General features: G+C 39.6%; 1 protein-coding gene across 8 annotated transcripts in view; it reads left to right on the forward strand.

Moving 5' to 3' along the window:
• LOC120515735 (cytoplasmic dynein 1 intermediate chain 1) overlaps nucleotides 1–20,464 on the forward strand; it is a 459,517-nt gene that overhangs the window by 215,484 nt on the left and 223,569 nt on the right. For all 8 annotated transcript variants that reach the window (XM_039737005.1, XM_039737006.1, XM_039737001.1 and 5 more), the window contains one exon: nucleotides 15,171–15,296. In XM_039737005.1, the coding sequence (XP_039592939.1) occupies nucleotides 15,171–15,296 (126 nt within the window). The remainder of the gene's footprint in view (nucleotides 1–15,170; nucleotides 15,297–20,464) is intronic.

Consider the following 20,464-nt stretch of genomic DNA (forward strand, 5'->3'; position numbering starts at 1 on the left):
AGACAACTGAATGATTTGATTTGTTATTGCTGAAAGGAACACATTTTATTTATATTTCCAGGTTTTGTTATGCAGCATGTTCATATTTGAATTTGTATAATTTTGACAGGATATATTTTTATGGAGAGCAAAATCTTTTGGGATATTTAAAATCTAAGTTTATTTTTATAAAATATAAAATTACATAAGAGTAAAGAAATTTGAATGTTTGTTCTTTTAATGTTTACTTTATTTCTAACTTGTATAATTTAGACAGGATATATTTTTATGGAGAGCAAAATATTATAAGTTGTTTAAGGTTTGAGTTGATTTATTCAGGAATAATATTCCTGTCTGTTTTACCATTCCTACCAAAGATATTTCTGTCGACTAAATAAAAATTCCTTCTATTTAAAATTTAAATAGAACTTGAACAAATACGATAGTTCATAATATCCACGCAGACTTGCACGTAAGAGCGGAGTCATCCGTTTTAACAAGCAGCGTATTGCACTGATACGAAAAAGCTGTGTGTGTATATATGTAGATATGTATGTATATGTATATATATGTTTATATATGTGTGTGTGTATGTATGTATGTATGTGTGTATGTATATATATATATATGTATTTGTGTATATATATGTGTGTGTGTGTGTGTATATATATGTGTATATGTATAGATATGTATATATATATGTTTGTGTGTGTGTGTAAATATATATATATATATATATTTATATTTATATATATATATATATATATATATATGACAACAACACTCATCACTCACAACAGTGACAAAACAATAACATTGACAATCATGTTACGTTATTTTCAAAATGTTTCCTTTTCTTTTTCATTGCTTCTTTAACACACTACTTCTCCGCTGCGAAGCGTGGGTATTTTGCTAGTAATATTATATAGTTAAAACTCTAACCCAAATAGGCTGAAGTAGCTTTAATAGACAAGTATCAAGTGATGATAAAGTTGCATTTTTTCTGCTGTTGTTAAATGTTGGATTATGATTAATTGAAGTTCATAGTTATTAAACATATCAGTTCTGAAAAAGTACATGGTGGAGAGATAAAATCTATATTTATTCTCAAGAAAGAGCACCACGGATTCAATGTTTGCTCTGAGGGTGTTAATTGGAGGGAGTTGTGGTATTGTATGAGGAAGTCGTGAGAAGTATGTAAGAGTGGTACAGGATAAGAGTGACCGCCATCCTATGCTGTCTAACTACACTTTCCTCTGCCAACACTTTGCAGTCTCCAATCTCCTTCAGACTGACCGTCCTGCATAGGATGTAATCTACCTGTGTGCATCTTTCTCCACTCTTGTATGTCACCCTATGTTCCTCCCTCTTCTTAAAATATATACAGTGGTGTGAAAAACTATTTGCCCGCTTCCTGATTTCTTATTCTTTTGCATGTTTGTCACACAAAATGTTTCTGATCATCAAACACATTTAACCATTAGTCAAATATAACACAAGTAAACACAAAATGCAGTTTTAAATGATGGTTTTATTATTTAGGGAGAAAAAAAATCCAAACCTACATGGTCCTGTGTGAAAAAGTAATTGGCCCCTTGTTAAAAAATAACCTAACTGTGGTGTATCACACCTGAGTTCAATTTCCGTAGCCACCCCCAGGCCTGATTCCTGCCACACCTGTTTCAATCAAGAAATCACTTCAATAGGAGCTGCCTGACACAGAGAAGTAGACCAAAAGCACCACAAAAGCTAGACATCATGCCAAGATCCAAAGAAATTCAGGAACAAATGAGAACAGAAGTAATTGAGATCGATCAGTCTGGTAAAGCTTATAAAGCCATTTCTAAAGCTTTGGGACTCCAGCGAGCCACAGTGAGAGACATTATCCACAAATGGCAAAAACATGGAACAGTGGTGAACCTTCCCAGGAGTGGCCGGCCGACCAAAATTACCCCAAGAGCGCAGAGATGACTCATCCGAGAGCTCACAAAAGACCCCAGGACAACGTCTAAAGAACTGCAGGCCTCACTTGCCTCAATTAAGGTCAGTGTTCACGACTCCACCATAAGAAAGAGACTGGGCAAAAACGGCCTGCATGGCAGATTTCCAAGATGCAAACCACTGTTAAGCAAAAAGAACATTAGGGCTCGTCTCAATTTTGCTAAGAAACATCTCAATGATTGCCACGACTTTTGGGAAAATACCTTGTGGAATGATAAGACAAAAGTTGAACTTTTTGGAAGGCAAATGTCCCGTTACATCTGGCGTAAAAGGAACACAGCATTTCAGAAAAAGAACATCATACCAACAGTAAAATATGGTGGTGGTAGTGTGATGGTCTGGGGTTGTTTTGCTGCTTCAGGACCTGGAAGGCTTGCTGTGATAGATGGAACCATGAATTGTACTGTGTACCAAAAAATTCTGAAGGAGAAGATCCGGCCATCTGTTCGTCAACTCAAGCTGAAGCGATCTTGGGTGCTGCAACAGGACAATGACCCAAAACACCAGCAAATCCACCTCTGAATGGCTGAAGAAAAACAAAATGAAGACTTTGGAGTGGCCTAGTCAAAGTCCTAACCTGAATCCAATTGAGATGCTATGGCATGACCTTAAAAAGGCGGTTCATGCTAGAAAACCCTCAAATAAAGCTGAATTACAACAATTCTGCAAAGATGAGTGGGCCAAAATTTCTCCAGAGCGCTGTAAAAGACTCATTGCAAGTTATCGCAAACGCTTGATTGCAGTTATTGCTGCAAATGGTGGCCCAACCTGTTATTAGGTTCAGGGGGAAATTACTTTTTCACACAGGGCCATGTAGGTTTGGATTTTTTTTTCTCCCTAAATAATAAAAACCATAATTTAAAAACTGCATTTTGTGTTTACTTGTGTTATATTTGACTAATGGTTAAATGTGTTTGATGATCAGAAACATTTTGTGTGACAAACAAGCAAAAGAATAAGAAATCAGGAAGGGGGCAAATAGTTTTTCACACCACTGTTTTCACCACAGTCATGCCCATCCTTTTTGCAAAATCCACTACCATCTGACCTTCTGCATTCCTCTCCTTGACACCATACCTACCCATCATGTCCTCATCTCCTCTGTTCCCTTCATCATCATGTTCATTGAAATCCGATCCAATCACCACTCTCTCTCCCTTGGGTACTCTCTCCACCACTTCATCCAACTCACTCCAGAAATCTTCTTTCTTTCTCATCCATAGCACACCCACCTTGTGGGGCTTATTAACTAACAACATTCATCAACACACCTTCAATTTCCAGCTTCATAATCATTACTCTGTCTGACACTCTTTTCACCTCTAAAACACTCTTGACATACTGTTCCTTCAGGATAAACCCTACCCCATTTCTCCTTCCATCCATACCATGATAGAACAATTTGAACCCATCTCTGATACTCCTGGCCTTACTTCCCTTCCATCTGGCCTCTTGCACGCACAATATATTATAACCTTCCTTCTCTCATATCAGCTAACTCCCCTTACCAGTCATACTGCCAGCATTCAAATTTCCTACCTGCACTTTCACTTTCTTTACCTTCCTTTTCTCCTCCTGCCTCCTGATGCACCTTCCCCCTCTTCTTCTCCTTCTTCTGACAACAGCAGCCCGATTTCCCAAAGCACCCTGTTGGCTAACAGTACTGGTGATGACCATTATTAACCCGGGCCTCGACCGATTCCGGTTTGGAAATCTGTATTGTTGTTCGCATACTGATCTGGATAAATTTTACACCGGATGCCCTTCCTGACATAACTGTCCCCAGTTATCCAAGCTTGGGACAGGCATGAAGAAACACAATGGTTTGTGCATCGCCTGTGGCTGGGTTAGTTCACTGAATTTGAGTCAGGAGGCAGTGGGCAACGCTGTTTTGGAGGAGGAAGGAGGATTGTGCACAGTGTATTTTGCTGGTTATTGTATGAAGAAGGCATTTTGTCAAATAAAAATTATTTATTTGAACCTGGAAGTGTGTTGGGCATTGCTGTGTCTATGGTTTGGGGCTGAGTTGCCTCCCCCAGTGGTTACAATTCATAGGCCATAATGCTAATCTAAACTCTATTTGCTGCTGTTATGTCATAAAGTGATGCAATAGTTAAAATGACAGAAAGATATTGTAGCAGACAGAGGCACTTCTCAAATGTTTGTGGCTGCGGTTGTTTATGTGTGTGTGTGTGTCTGTCTGTCTTCACTATTGTAGTGCTCATTACATTGTGTAAATTAATTATTAAACTTCAGCTGCCTTGTGTTACTGTGCTACTAAATGGGTAACAGCAATTGAAGCCTTTTATTTTCTCTCAACATCAAATCTTTGCTCAGTTTGCTTTGCTCTCTCCCTGATACCCTGATACGGTTTAAAAAGAACAGACTGGAGACATTGGGGGAAGCTCTGTGGATGTAGCCTTTGCAGTACAGGATTTCACTGCTGTTCACTATAGACTTTTTAACAAGTGGTCCACAGACATGTATTCTCATTTGAGAATAATGTCTGGCCCTGCAAGACTAGTGTTGGATTAGATTCGATTAGGTAATACTTTCTTTGGATACTCTTATTTCCTCCAAAATCTCAGGAATCTACAGGTGAGGTTGACTAGTGATTCTAAACTGGCACTCATTTAGTAAACAAGCAACGCTGGGGATATTTCACTGTTAACCAATTACTTTTGTAATGTTTAAATAATATAATATTGTAAGAAATAATTTTACTATGACTAGGTTTGATAAGAAATGACTTTTACATGCCTTAATCAAAGTAAATTAGCTCCTGTTCTGTTGCTACAACTATACTAAATTATGTGACTGAACAATAAAAAATCTACAATTGATTCTTTCATGAATATAATTAAACCAAACAAAACTGTATCTGGTGTGATGAAACCGGGCCCCATCGACCCCCAAACCCCGGATACACATATACACATACAGTCCCGGGTTCAAATAAAGTGTGTTTTTTAAATACGATACCTCCAAGTTCTTTCTCTCTCTCCATAATACCTCACAATTCCTCTCACTACCGCACTACCCTCCTCCAGTCAAGTTTTGCTCTATGTCCTCCTAGCTCTGACTTGCCTGGATAAGGGAGTGCGGTCCATTTTATTGCAGACCCGGGAGTACTTCTGGTGCCAGGGCTGCTGCCTGTTGAAAGTTCTTCCGGGTCATATGGAAGTCCAACATAACAGGGAGCACATCTCCCTGTATCGTGCTCTTGCGGTACCCATAGATCCCAGCAGGGCTGTTCTGCCGGACTATATCTCCCAGCATGCCCTACTGGTTCCCTACTGAGTATTGATATCTGGGGCCGCTGCTATTGAGTGTCCTGGGGGATTAAAGAATCCCCAGTGACATCATTTTCCGGTGGGCTGTCTGTCCTTGCCCTCTGCCCATCACTTCCAGGTCTGGTACCTTTCTTTCCCCTGGTCGGGATGCTTGTGTGCCTGCTTGGAGCCTCCTGTCTGTGTAAAGAACCATCCTCTGTTCTGGTCAGGATGCCCATCGAACCCATGTGGCATTTACACTAGCTATGTTAAAAAAATAGCCTAAAATATGCTCTATTGTAGGTTTCTCTTACAACTAAAACAAGTACTCAAATCACATGGTTAGTAATATAGAATTGCACCTAATAACGTTTGCGACTCTGCTCATTTTTTTGTATTTAATGCTTCTGTCCTACTCTTATTACTATGCCTGTATATTTATTGTGTTGCGCTTATCTGAATATGTGTAAAAATCACAATCTCAATTGCTGGGAGTTTGCCTACTATTTTGGTCCTTAGTTATATAGAAGCATTGCTGTGCACTGAAGTTCTGGATTACTACCATACGTGCTGTGCACACTCAGTGAATGCCTTCAAGTCACGGATATGTGCAGCTTTGGAAGATGACAAAGCACATCAACTGTGGATTTTGGAAATCAGATTAAAGTTAGCAAGAAAAGTAAAAGTGTTTTAAAAAGGAATATGTGGCTGCTAAATATATGTACACCAATAATAAAGAAATGTCTTGTTTTCAGAACTATAGGATATTGGCTAATGGTAGGCATTTTGATGGTTTGCCCTGTGATTGTCACTGTGGCTACAAACCAGGGCAATGTGATAACTATTGCTAATATTTAAAACAGCACCACAAACATTAGATGGTGAATGCCTGCCAAAGCTGAGATTAAAAAAACTATTTTGAGCAAGTTCCATTGCAGGCAACCATCGGTTTCAGATTTGTTTGCCAGTGAAAAGATATATGAGAAAGATTTATTGAATAACAAGGAAAACAATTACCAGTGTCATCATTTTCCATATAATAAAATACACTGTGCTGATAAGCACTATAAAATGGTGTACATAAGGTTTTCTACTGCTAAAAACTGACAGGAGTGATGCATTTCAAGCATAGTGCTATTCCCCAAGTAGCTGCATAGACAGCGAGCTTTTAATAGAGTCAAACATACTATTGATTTATTGACTGCCATTTCATAAAAGCCTTACCACTCTCACATCAATCTGAAATATCTATCTTCCCAAGCTTATACTTCTACCTCACCATGATCAGCAGAGCATTTCAGAATAATTGAACCAACGACAACATGCTCAAACAACCTGGATACCACAAACACCTCAGGTTATTGCAAAACAATGCTCACACAATTTTGACATTAATTTTATCACTATTAGTAAATAATTACCTTTATTATTAGTGAATTTAATTAAATAATGATTTTAGATTATACATTTGCTTTTAATTATATATTAATATCCACTATTGCATAAAAAAACAATCAGAGAACAGGAAAAGTAAAAATTAGTATGAGCAAATTTATTAATAGTAATTCAATAGATAATTGAATTAAATTCTAAATTATTTGTATTGGTTAGTCTTTTACAGTTTACTATGTATTCATTTTTTTTAAATCAGTTCTTAAGGGTAGGTTTAACCCTATATTGTAGATCTTATAATTGTATATTTTTAACCTTGGTACATGGTCGTGTAGTTTTAGGCTTATCACGAAATGGTCAGCCTTCGTTCAATTTACATTCGTTTATCTCCCTCTATACCTTGAGGTATTTCATAAGGGCACAGACATTGATGGACAACTTTGCTGTAGTTTTTTCTGGATCAATAAACCGCAAGCAAGTTGAACACAATTAGTCAAAAGACAGAATTAGTACGCAAGCATATATAGACAAACCTATTTAAGGTTAGGCGAAAATTGAGCCAATCACTGCAAATTAAAAGGTTATCAGTGGAAAAAAAAACTCCTATGTACTATAAAAATGTGTCACCAAGGTACTTTCTAAAGAAGGACTTTTTTACTGTTAAAAATTTTTATAATGACAACATACAAAAGACCTAGGAAATCATTTAATGGACTATACAAAAAGCTACATCTTCTTAGAATTTGTATACATAAGGAGATTTTTCCAGCACATACTTCACCACTGACCTACTGTATTCATTTCTTTACTCCTTTTGTGTGCATTTTTATATTTCCTATTGAATAAGACATGTGGGGATAGGTAAGGCCACAACAAAGATTTTTGCAGAGAACATAAGTCAGATAAGAAGCTGGGGTCCTTACTTCTATTGAGGACTATGATGGCAGATTTATTCTCTTCTTTTGGTAATTTAAAATAATGTAACCTTAGACGATGGTTGTTAGTTTGACTTAAAAAAAAAAAACAACTTTTGTTCTGTAAATATATTTAGTTGCATGATAACTGTTTAAGTTTAATGATTAGACAATGACGGAGCTACAGTTACTATGTTGGAAAAATAGGAGTTATGGAAAATGATAAACCTGTTCATATAAGAACTATTTAAATTCAGTGCTACTTCAAGAATTAACCTAGCTTACAGTATAAAGTTGTTATTTTATTGTCCTAATTTGGTGCTTAAACTATTCTCAAAAATTACATTTCTTCTTTTTCCTGTCAGACATTGAGAACTATTTTATGTAAAAGTACTCAATAAGTGTAAACATCCTTCTGTTCAATGATTTTGTAATAATTCATAAGTAACACAGGCATTCTCTGGGCATGGACATTCAATGATCTGGGAGAACAGTATGTGGTTGGCATCATTATTATTTCTGGATTTTATTCTCCAAATTAAATTTTTGCTACTTGACACATTAGGATCTAGACTAACTTTATATCCCCAATATTTCAGACATTTCCCTGCAGAGGTGTTAACACCTATTGTGATCCCACAAATGGTGGCTCTGCAGCTAAGGATCTGTGCTGCAATCTGGAATGTTGCTGGTTCAAATCCCACTACTGCCAGAAAGGATTCTACTCATTTGAGCCCTTGAGCTGTGTCCATAAACTAAAAATTGCTCCGGGGGCTCTACAATGGCTGACCCTGTGCTCTGACCACCAAAGGTCATGCGAGCAGACAATTTCTCCTCAGGGATTAATATAGTCTACCAAAAAATGAAATCTTTATTTAAACATTGTACAAATATTTTAACAAATATTATAATATTTTAATCTTACTGTGGAAATATTTTAGTTTAATTGGCTGTTCTGAATTAGTCCTGTGTGAGTGAGAGTGTAACCTCAAATACTGTAGATTGGCACCCTTCTTTTTCCTGTTTTTTACCCAGTGCTATTTAGATACACTCCGACCCCCATGACCTTGAATATATAAGATTCTTAATTTGCCTCTTGTACAAATGCACTTATGGCCTTTTACTTGATCTTTCCAGTCAGGTACAGAAAACATAGTACATGTCATCCATATGCAATACAGTACAGAACATTTAAATGATCAGGTAGTATGTTGATTGATTTAATCTACATTTTATTCTAATTGTGGTGTACATTATTGAGAAGAAGAACTGGAGAGGGTAACAACTGTTATTGAACCAAAAGGTGAAAGCTTTGATCCTATACCTACCTTAGGGCCTGATATCAGTTTGGAAAACAGACCGTGTCAAGGGTGAATAGGGCTGCATAGAATTGCATCAGTCCTCTTTCTGCAGCATTTGGTATATGTGGCCTCTATTGAACACCAAACAGAGAGTGACATGTTGCTCCTGCTCCCTGCTCCTTTATAGTCATCTCTTTTCTTCAGCTTTGGTGTTCCATACCAGAATGTGATTCTTTCCTGTCAGTACAAACTTGATAATGCTGTGGTAGAAGCTCACTCGTATTTGTTTCTGCATACCACTCCTCCTCAAGCATCTGAGAAAGTGAAGGCACTGCTCTGCTTTTTTGATGATGCAGTAGTGTTTTGTGACCAGTTTAGTTTCTCTACAATGTGTAGACTGACAAGTTTGAAACTTCCCACTCTCTCCACCACTGCCTCATCCATACAGACTGGTGAGTGGCTTTTAGAATGTTGTGTTATATCATAAAACAGTATAGGCTGTGTAAGCTGTTAGCATTGTTTAATGAAATCATACTATTAGAGGTTTATAAGGTAATTTTCATGGGTACAAGGACTGAGAAGAGGTTCTGTTAAATTTAGTATATTTCTGTTTGTAGTAATGTACTGTATAAAGATATATTTCACGTTTACTGTAGAAGTGAATTGTAAACCACAAAAATATATGCTGTTGTCATTATAATCATTCCAATTATAAATACAGTGGATCAACTATTGAAGCATATCTGTATATTGTAATAAGCGCTATATAGCGCCCGACCCGGCACAGACCGGGGCACATCTTCCCCGTGTCCCACAGGCCCAACACACTCCCCAAAACACAAAGCACAAACTTAAACAACATTTCCTGCCACCACCACTCCTCCCAGGCAACCTCATCCTCTTCCTCCCGATTCTGGCCACGAATGGAGGGAGGTTGCCTGCTTTATAGCCCACCCGGAAGTGCTCCAGGTGCCTGACCAGCTGGTCTTAATTGCACCTCCGGGTGGGGCTGGTAAGTTGTCCATTGTGGCGGCTGGCTCTCCGCAGCACCCCCTATCGGCCACCCCATCTCCCAACCGGGCTGAGGTGGACTCCATGTCCCATGGAGCCACGGGGGAGACTGAGGAAGGACCCACTGCCAGGGAGGCTGCCCCCAGGCGCCCCGGGGGAGGCATTGCACTGTCCATGGTGGCTCCCACGGGACGTATGTAGCAGAGGCATCCCGGCCAGGCATGGGACCTGGCTGTCTGTCACACTGCCCCTCCCTCAGCTGAGACTTGTGGGGCTCATCAGCCTGCCCCGCGAGGGCTGGTCTTCTCCAGGATGGGGAGTCAGTATCCCTGGTTCCGCGGCTGCGCCCTAAGGAAACACAATGAACAAGTCTGGGGGCGTTGCCCCGACGTCCTTCGGGACAACACCGCCAGACATGGCCACCGCGGCCACAGTTAAAAAATTGTCGACCCCCTCCAGTATGGCCCCGGTATGAGCTGAAGCAGGCAGCGAACCCCTGCCCCTTCGCCCCCTCCGAGGAGGGCCCGTGACGGTTCCGCCCCTCTGCAGTGCAGCCCTCCTGCGGCCCCAAGCCGTCAGGCATACACTGCGTCTTGTAAGGAGGTTCGGGTTTCCTCTTCCGGTTCCTCCTCTTTCTTTGGGACGTACTGGCGGTCTGAGTCCCCCTATAGAAAAAGGAGGGACCCCGCACCGCCTGCGTCCCTTTGGACTGCTGCAAGACCGGCGCTGGCGGTCGGGGCGGGGTTGTTCGGCAGCCAGTTTCCACCAGCTGCCTCCCCACACGCTCGTCCGCCCTGCTGTCAGTCATCGCAGGAGTCTCTCGTGTGGTGGGCGGGTCTGCCTGACAGGCAGTACTGACCAACATCGCTGCCGATGCGTCCCGCCCCCTTTTCTCTGTGGTACCGGCTTACACCTGTACCGCTCTGTCCTGCCGGTGGGAGGCTGGCCACCCGCCGTCACGAAGCCATTCTGCCAGGGCTCCGCATGGGCTGCCGAGCTTCTTCTCCAGCCCCTCCTTCGCTTCCTGCAGGACCTGAAAGACTTGCAAGAGGGACTGTAGGGCAAGGACAACGGATTGCACCTCCCCTACAGCCCAGGAAATGTTAATAGTGGCGGCTGGCGGTGGATTCGGGCTCTCCTTGTTGCCTTCCACCGACCGCGTGCCAACAAGACTTTGTGGATCCCCCACGGGCCCCTTTGGGTAGTTCGGAGGAGAGGGAAGGGAGTCCGTCATCCCCGCCTGATTGACACACGCCTTCCTCCCCCTTTTACCTGGCTCTGGAAGCTGCTCCGGCTCTTCTAGCTGGGACACCACGCTGGGAAGCTCGTCCGGGCTCTCCTCCCCCAGCCGCTGGATCAGGCCGAAAGGGAGACACTGATCTGCCTCGCTCTCTCCTGAGCTGGCGCCGCCGTCATGCCAAGGACACACGTCCCCCTGCCCGCATCGGGTGCTTTGCCCCTCGGCGTCCAGGAGGTTGAATGACCCACATGCGGAAAGACACACCCAAGGCCCATTACCTACCTCCGGCTGCAACCCGTGCGGTGGACTAGCGTGGCGGCACCCGCCAATTGGCCTCGGTGTCCGCCTGGCTTTTTTCTTCCCCATTGCTGGTGCCTGCAGTAGCTCCTCGCTCCTTTCCGTCACAACAATATAAAAGTCAATGTGTGTATGTATGTATGTTCCAGCATCACATCCGAACAGCTCAAGTAATTTTCAGGAAACTTGGTACACATGTTTCTCAATGGTCGACTAAAAATATTGTAGGGTGAAATCAGCCTTAACCTGCCCCCTTCTGGGTAGCGTGGGGGGTGATCTTGCGGTCTTGTATGCATGTTATCATCCAGTTGACACTTGGAACTACCACCAGAGAGCGAACTGGAGGTGACTGCCAGCATTCTTTATGTATGTGCACCACCGCGCCCCATTGCTTTTGAAATTAAATAGAGTTCTACGTGTGCAAGTGTGTGTTTCTGTCCGGCCCGGAAGTGAGATGTAGAGTCGGGGTGAGGGCTCCAGCCCCGAGGCCAGCACACCGGCAAAAGGAAACCTCCAAAGAAAGACAGTCGCTTAGTTGCTAATACAGAAACGATGCGAGCATGTCGGCAACACAAATCCTCATATCACGGAAATGCCCAGAGTAGTTCTGACGATTTCAATACTTTCTAGGATCCCATGCTTTTAACAGTACGGTCTTACATGTTTAGTATATAGCAGGCGACTGCCAGCATTCTTTATGTTTAAGCAGCACCGTGCCCCTGTTGCTTTTCAAATTAAATAGAGTTGGCTGGTTCTGACCGTCAACTGGATGACAACATGCATACAAGACTGCAAGACAAGGACATTAGTGAGTGTTTAATGTTTGTTAATTTATTTTCATTTTTAAAATTGTGTTTTGTTTTTTTAATTATGTTTTTCTCAAACAATTTAAAAAAAAAACACTTTATTTTCCTCCCAGGCAACGCTGGGTATTTCAGCTAGTTAAAGTTATAAACAAATCAAAATTTTCAGACTACCCATCCATCCATTATCTATACCCACTTCGACTATGTCATGGACATGGACCTCAGTTAAACTGGCAGCCATGTAGGAACTAGCCTCAGATGGGGCACCAGTCCATCATAGTTGCACCCACACAAACACAGCCTTGCAACCTCGTGCAGCATCTCCATCTGAGAGATAAACTAGAGTAGCAAGAGAAAAATCCATGAAATGGGGGAATATGAAAGCTCCACACAGACAAAAGAGATTTAAATCAGGTTGTTGCCCTAATTTCCAAAGCACAATGCTTCCTTTAATTTTAAGACAATTTAAAAAAATAATCATTTTAAAAGAGACATGGCTCGCCATCTTACTCAAGATCACAAGAGGTAGATCATAGTCCAAGTACATCACAGCCATTATTGGCCCACTCATACCAACAACTGTTCTTATTCCAGAAGAGGCCATTTAGAGTCAGCAGTCATCTTAACCTATATGTCTTTAGGATGTCGGAGTAGTGGTGTTGGCGTGGGGGATGACAATCTGAGTACACAGGGAAAAACCCACACAGACAGTGAATTGGCCAGGATTCAAACTCAGTATCCCAGTGTGCCAGTGTACAGCCCAGATTTAGCCTGCATTAAAGAAATAATCAGAGAAATGAAGAGCAGACGTAACATTAGTCCAGGGTCTAAGGAAATGTGCATATGAAAGAGCACGCACCACTGGCAGCTTCTTGCCAGATGTGACTGACAGTCAAGCCCTGTATTTTTTCATTTGATTATTTTGTTCTCAAACAAAAGAGAGTCTTTTCCTTTAAAGCTTTATAATATACTTAATGTGAGACCAAAGAAAAATGTAGTGTAGAATTCAATTATAACTTTTTGTTTGAAGTCATTCAATAAAAAGGGTTTGGATACATGTGCAGGATCTCCTGTATGTAATCAAATAATAGTTTGAGCTGAATCTTCTAATTAATCATTTATTCATGGTTTGTAGTATTTTCTTTAAGCTAATTTATATTTTAACTACCAGTGGGTGTTTACAATATCTGAGCATATTTAATAGTAGAAGCAATAGTAGTATGTCACATGTAGTTTACTAAAATTAGCTTTATTTCATTCATTTATACAGATGTATTTGTTTAGGGTTCAGAAACTAAAAACCCATCCCATACTGACTTGTCTTCATGCTTTAAGTAAGAGTTAAGCGCAGAGAATAGGAAACACGAACAAATTGGAACAGTAAGAAGTTTCAAACCAAAGAAGCATGTGAATCACAGAAAATTCACAAAAAAAATCAAATCCATAAAAACTAAGGTTGAATATGGGTAATAGTGATAACAAATGGAAGCTGTATAAATGCCTTTGATGGCACTAACAATAACCTGAAAAATGGCATCACAGTACAACTGCACTCAGTGAATATACATATGGTCGTGGCCAAAAGTTTGGAGAATGACACAAGTATTGGTTTTCACAAAGTCCGCTGCTTCAGTGTTTTTAGATCTTTTGTCAGATGTTTCTATGGTATACTGAAGTATAATTACAAGCATTTCATAAGTTTCAAAGGCTTTTATTAACAATTACATTAGGTTTATACAAAGAGTCAATACTTGTAGTGTTGGCCCTTCTTTTTCAAGACCTCTACATTTCACCCTGCCATACTGTCAATCAACTTCTGGGCCAAATCATGACTGATGGCAGCCCATTCTTCCATAATCAATGCTTTGAGTTTGTCAGAATTTGTGGGTTTTTGTTTGTCCACCCGCTTCTTGAGGACTGACCACAAGTTCTCAATGGGATTAAGGTCGGGGGAGTTTCCTGGCTATGGACCCCAAATTTTGATGTTTGTTCCCTGAGCTACTTAGTTATCATTTTTGCCTTATGGTGTGGTGCTCCTTCATCCTAGAAAAGGCATTGTTCGTCACCAGACTGTTCTTGGATGATTGGGAGAAGTTGCTCACAGGATGTTTTGGTACATGGCTGTGTTCTTAGGCAAAATTGTGAGTGAGCCCACTCCCTTGGCTGAGAAGCAACCCCACACATAAATGGTCTCAGGATGCTTTACTGTTGACATGACACAGGACTGATGGTAGCGTTCACCTTTTCTTCTCCAGACAATCTGTTTTTGGGATGCCCCAAATCCCAAAGGGGATTCATCAGAGAAAATTACTTTACGCCAGTCCTCAGCAGCCCAATCCTTGTAGCTTTTGAAGAATATCAGTCTGTCCATGATGTTTTTCTTGGAGAGAAGTGGCTTCTTTACTGCCCTTCTTGACACCAGGCCATCCTCCAAAAGTCTTCGCCTCACTGTGCGTGAAGATGCACTCACACCTGCCTGCAGCCATTCCTGAGCAAGCTCTGCACTGGTGGTGCCCCAAACCCGCAGCTGTATCAACTTTAGGAGACGGTCCTGGTGCTTGCTGGACTTTCTTGAGTGCCCTGAAGCCTTCTTCACAACAGCAGTGGAAATGGGGTTTTTTGGGATTAAGTTCATTTTCATGGTAAAGAGGGACTTTGTAATTTATTGCCATTCATCCAATCACTCTTCATAACATTCTGGGGTATATGCAAATTGCCATCATAAAAACTGAGGCAGCAAACTAAAAGTGTAAAAAGAAAAAATGATTTGTAATTGTATTCTGGAAAAAGGAGAATGGCACCTAATGCTTCTACAGTAAAGCTGCTTGGTAAATATATAACTAAGCTTTGGTAACATTTTGTTAAAAAGATAAATATGTCAATGAATTAGAGTTAGAATTTAATTATGTTTTATCTCACAGTATGTACATTTGTGTTTCTGCATTTGTTTCCTTTAGTATCCTGAACTAATGGTTGCTTCATACAACAACAATGAAGATATGCCACATGAACCTGATGGAATTGCTTTAGTGTGGAACATGAAGTTCAAGAAGACAACGCCAGAGTATATATTTCACTGTCAGGTAGAGTCATACTTATTGTCATAATATTTTATATACAGCAATCTATTGTTTTAACATCATCCACACTTAAAACATAATGTTAATGAATAGTTAAATACAATGTGCAAGCAGTGCTAAAATTCACCAAAAATGTACCCTATGAAATACATGAGAGCTTGAGGCTTGAGAAGTCATCCCCATTATAGATAAATGGAGGAGGAAAAGAACAACTTTAGAGGGTTTTCTATTCTTACTCATAATACTTTTTGGTGTTAAGTAAAAATTGAATGCACCTATATTGGTATACATTTAAGACTGGTGGCAAAGCATCCACACAAAGGTTATTTTAATGGTGTCCAACCTGTAGTTATTTGTCACCTAATTAAGCATTATCAGTTTCCGATTACAGAATTGTGTGAAATGAAAGTGTAATTTGTTTGGAATTACTGAAGATAGGAAATCACCGCCAGTCCTATAGAAGAGCACTTAGTTCAAAAGTTTTGATCCAACGATGTGTTTGGAATGCTTCACCTTTCACTCTGAACCAGGCTATATGAACAGTTTGCTTTAAAATAAAAGTTATGTAACTTCTTCTTTTGGCTAAATAAAAACAGAGGACAAAAACTGTTTGAGAAAACACAGTGCTATAGCAACAGCAACACTGTTTTCAGGAATACATGACTACATTTGTACCAGTCTGCCATGTTTTGTTTTTAAGCAAGCAGAGTGCCATGTTATGTACTGCCATGCAGCCATCCCTTTCAAACTCTCATAATCCAATTACAAGTTTGCTGCTGGTTGGAGCCTGCAGTGGGCAAAAGGTAGGATTGAACACTGCACAGGACACCATTCCGTGACAGATTTAATATAATGTATACTGGAAAATTGTTATCAGTTTTATGAAAATGTGTGCTTTTTTGGCACTTCATAAGACCTAGAATGATGTCAGATGATTTTAAATGTGGTATTGCTAAAAATAAAGTTGCGCTCAAAATGTTTGCAATTACTGTATTTAACATGAGCAAAAGCATGGACAAATCTTGTAATATTTGCCATTACTCAAGTATAAAAGTTGAAAATGCACCAGTAGTTCAGGAGTGCTTGATTTCATCAGATAATATAAGATGCCAGATTTCTCTTCCATGAGCTGGGAAATATAAAAGCACTAAAGTACAATGGTATAGTGTGCTAAAACCTTACTATTTTTTTAAAATATGACATTCAGCAGCAGCTAATGAAAATGTAATGAAGGTTATGTGATTATAAAATTTCAAATTATATAACATAGCATGGCCTGCTTAATCTGATTCAGGATCAGTGCCCATTCTGGTGTTTCACAGAGTGCAAGGCAGGACACATCTCAAACAGCACAGCAATCCACTCACACACAGTGAACTACTGTAGATACGATTTGGAACTGTCAGTTCACCCAACACCCATGTGACTGGAGATGCGGGAGGAAGACTGTAGTCAGTCATCTAATGGTAAAAGTGCACAGACGTGAGGAGAATGTACAGACTCCACATGGGAAACAATCAAGCATGATATTCAAATCCAGTACTCGGTATCCATGAGGGACCATACTGCCAAATGTTCAGGTTGAATTTTTCAAATATTCTGAAGGAAGCATTGTTAAAGATCTTGTCTGCTGTTATTATCAGTAACAGCTTCTGCATCGTATAGTCTGTCAGGATCTCATTTGGATTTAACAGCATCAATTTTCATCATAAGAGTCACACAGAACCTAATTTCACACTATTAGCATAAATGATTAATTAAAGCATGTTTTTCTTTTTCATTTTGGAATGCATTCAAGAATTCATCACATAGCAGAAGACAGCATATTGCGCCTAAAGCTGCTGGCATGTTTGACAGTTCAACATGATATGTACTGAATGTAAACAAACAACATATTTCCTTAATAATATTCTTCCCACATCCCAAGGATGTTTGTGTAATAGAAAAGTCCTCTGTTGTGGAGTATGTGTGAGTGCACCCTCTGATGAACTGGTGACACCCAAAATTGCCAGATCTGAAGCTGTGTAAGCCCATACTGGAATAAGGAGGTACAGGAAATTATTGAATGAATGAATGAATGTCACAGAAGTAGCATATCTTTTGTACATGTTAATATTCTCTATATATAATTTTGATAACTTTCTGTATATTTACAGAACTTGTGTTACTGTGACACAAATTAAGAGTTAGTTGCTTATGTAAATCTGAAGCATATCTTTGCCATTTGAGGTATGTGGTTCACTGAATTCTTATTCTGTTGCAGATGTTTGTTAACAATGCTTGCTTCTTTGGCAAGTTTCGTACAGATTTTTTTTTTCCATAGGAAATAATTGTTGAAGAGACTATTTTTTTTTCTCTGATTGCAAATCATGAGCACCACATGCTAGTTTGTGCTTGCATTGATTTGCAGAACAGAGTTCAAAGCTGCACTCCACCATTTCAATGGTGAGCCAACAATATGTGGCGTCTAAGGCACAGCTCAAGGATTCACTCTCGGGTTCCACTGCTTTGGTGGTTGCCCTTTCTCGCTGATCCTATGAATGACCTTTTTAATTAGGCAAGAGGTTTAACGATGCCCTGCCCAGCTTCTAAACAGACTTGTCAGTTTTATGCATACTGGTGAGACCATCATTTGAAAGTTTGTGTTGGTAGCGTACATTTGATTTATTAGTCTATTTGTGAGGGAATTGTCAAGTCAGGTAATATGGTAACGTAACTAGCAGTAGTTTGTTTACTACTCCTATAAAACTTGTGTTTTAATATTGCAGGCTAATTGTCATGAAGTTCTAGCCAAGTGAATTTAAACACAATTTAAACACAATGGTTAAAAGCTAATAGCAATTCATTTCGTCCTTAAAAAAGCTGAAATAAGATCATTTGTAATTTGGAATAAAAAAACCACTTGGGGTTGTTTTACATGTTATTTCTTAATGTTCTAATAATTTGAAATGCTATACAAATGGTATTGCCTTCCATAGTTCTGATTAATTTCATATGACTCCAGTTGAATTAAGAAAAACAACACAATAAAGTAGTTTGAGACACTGTCAGCTTGGATAAATGCTCTCTTATTCCCATGAGAAATACATTATAAAGACATTTTTGCAATAAAAATTGTGGTTTACCACTTCCTAATCCCGCCAGCCACATATGCTTGCCCACCCACATGGTCTTATATTTTATGGGTTTTATTTCCTATGCTGTAACATTACAAACACATAACACTGCTTCTGCAAAGGCAGCATTTTATAAATGTGCATCAGACTTATAGAATATGTGACTTCATCACAATTGTGATGCCAAGTCACTAAAATAAGACCTAAATATATCACTTTTTTAAATAAGTCAACTTAATATTTATGTTACTTTATACCATGTATTTTATTTTTGTGTATAATATGTAATAGTTTATGAGAGAGTTATTTTTTCTATTTGAATATGTATTCCATATGTTACTATTATGTTAGGAAGCAGACATTTCCCCTCCAAGTCAATTTTGCCTTTGACATTTTATCCCAGACAGCTTGCCTCCAAGATGCTGTTGGCATAAAGTGAAGACTATAAAACTACCAGGCATTGTTAATTTTATGCATCCACTTTCAAACCCACTTAATGTAATCCAGGATTGTTATTTGATGGTGGGGGTTTTAGTGGGAGTGGAGGCCTATCCTGGCAGCAGTGGGCACAAGGAAGGAACCAACCCTGGATTGTAGGAAACAGCCCTGTCTTGGTTGGCAGTACAGTTTTTTTTTTCCTTTTTTTATTTTATTAATATTTTATATGAATGTGTACTGGCTCAGTGAGTAATGTTACTGCTACTCAGCATCATTTAAATTGATTCATCCCATCTTTGGCTTTGGCTTTGCCTGTGTTGAGATGACATTGCCTCTTGTGTCATGTCAGAGAGTTTATTTTTGGCTGATCTGTGACTTCATATGCACCTTATTTCCTGCAATAAGAGTTCTAACTGAATGCTTAGGGTCCACTGACCAGTGGAGGTCCCAAACTCACACCAAGAATACAGTATGTTGTTTCTGCACTTCATCCATAAAGCAGTTATACAGTTTAGGGCCCCTAAATGACTAGACACAGCCCTGGACCCAGCATTGGTATCTGCTGGTATTTGTCCATCCATGGCTGTTTACAGTTTTTCACCTGGATACTCCTGTTGCCATTTGTTGGAATAATTTATTTTAGAAAAAGGATGTCTGGAATTTTCATTTTCACTATATTTAATTTAATTTATTTCTCAATAAAATGTTTTTGCTAGTCTATGATTAATAGAGTTTCCAACACTGTTATTCAGGTAAGGGTCATGGGAACCGTTTTCTGTCATATTAAGTGGAAATCAACTCTGGACTGCAAAACAGCCCCTCATAGGGTACACTCACACATATTATATATGGCTTATTTCCACCTGACACACATGATTTTGAGATGTAGGGAAAAAAATGGGATGCTAAGATGGAGAGGGCATTCAAATTCCATACAGATTTAAGAGAAAGGTATCAGAGCTATCAAGAAGTCAGTGGTGGCCATTGTGCCATCCTGCTCATAATCATTAATTCTTAAAAAAACAATGCATGAAATGATATCTCGTGGAGCTATTCTGTCTCAGGGTTTAGATGAGTTTTTTAGGTTATCCATCTAGCCAGTTTTATAGTAGTGGGGATCCTGACATGGTTAAGTGCTAGTCAGAAAGCAGAACTTGATATGGTGCCGATCTGTCACAAAACACCCACATCAGGCGGATTTACTAATTAATGAAACCTAAACTGCATGTCTATGGAATATATGAAGAGAGCCAAAAAATGTACTTGAAAATCGAGACAACATGCAACCTCCACCAAGCACTGTCCAGGGTTGTGTGCTTGTGTTCTGAATTTCAGTGACATGAGCATCAGCACATTTTCTTACAAGTACTCAGGGATGAGTTTTGGGGAGCAGCAGTAGAGATCTATTTATATAGTTATTTTTTTAAGAGCATGTCAAAAAGATAGTCCATTGAAGCAAAGTCCAGTAGTCAGAATTTGCAAGTCAAAATCATCTTCCAATCTAATTTGACTTGTTCAAGTCTTTTGTAACATCTTACCTTTTTTTACACAAGGTTTGAACATCCTTAGGAGTGCAAGGTAATCTTATATAAGTTATAGGGTGCTATGGTGTTGTGT

Source organism: Polypterus senegalus, chromosome 15 (genome assembly GCF_016835505.1).
Source record: "Polypterus senegalus isolate Bchr_013 chromosome 15, ASM1683550v1, whole genome shotgun sequence".
In the NCBI taxonomy this organism is placed as follows: domain Eukaryota; kingdom Metazoa; phylum Chordata; class Cladistia; order Polypteriformes; family Polypteridae; genus Polypterus; species Polypterus senegalus.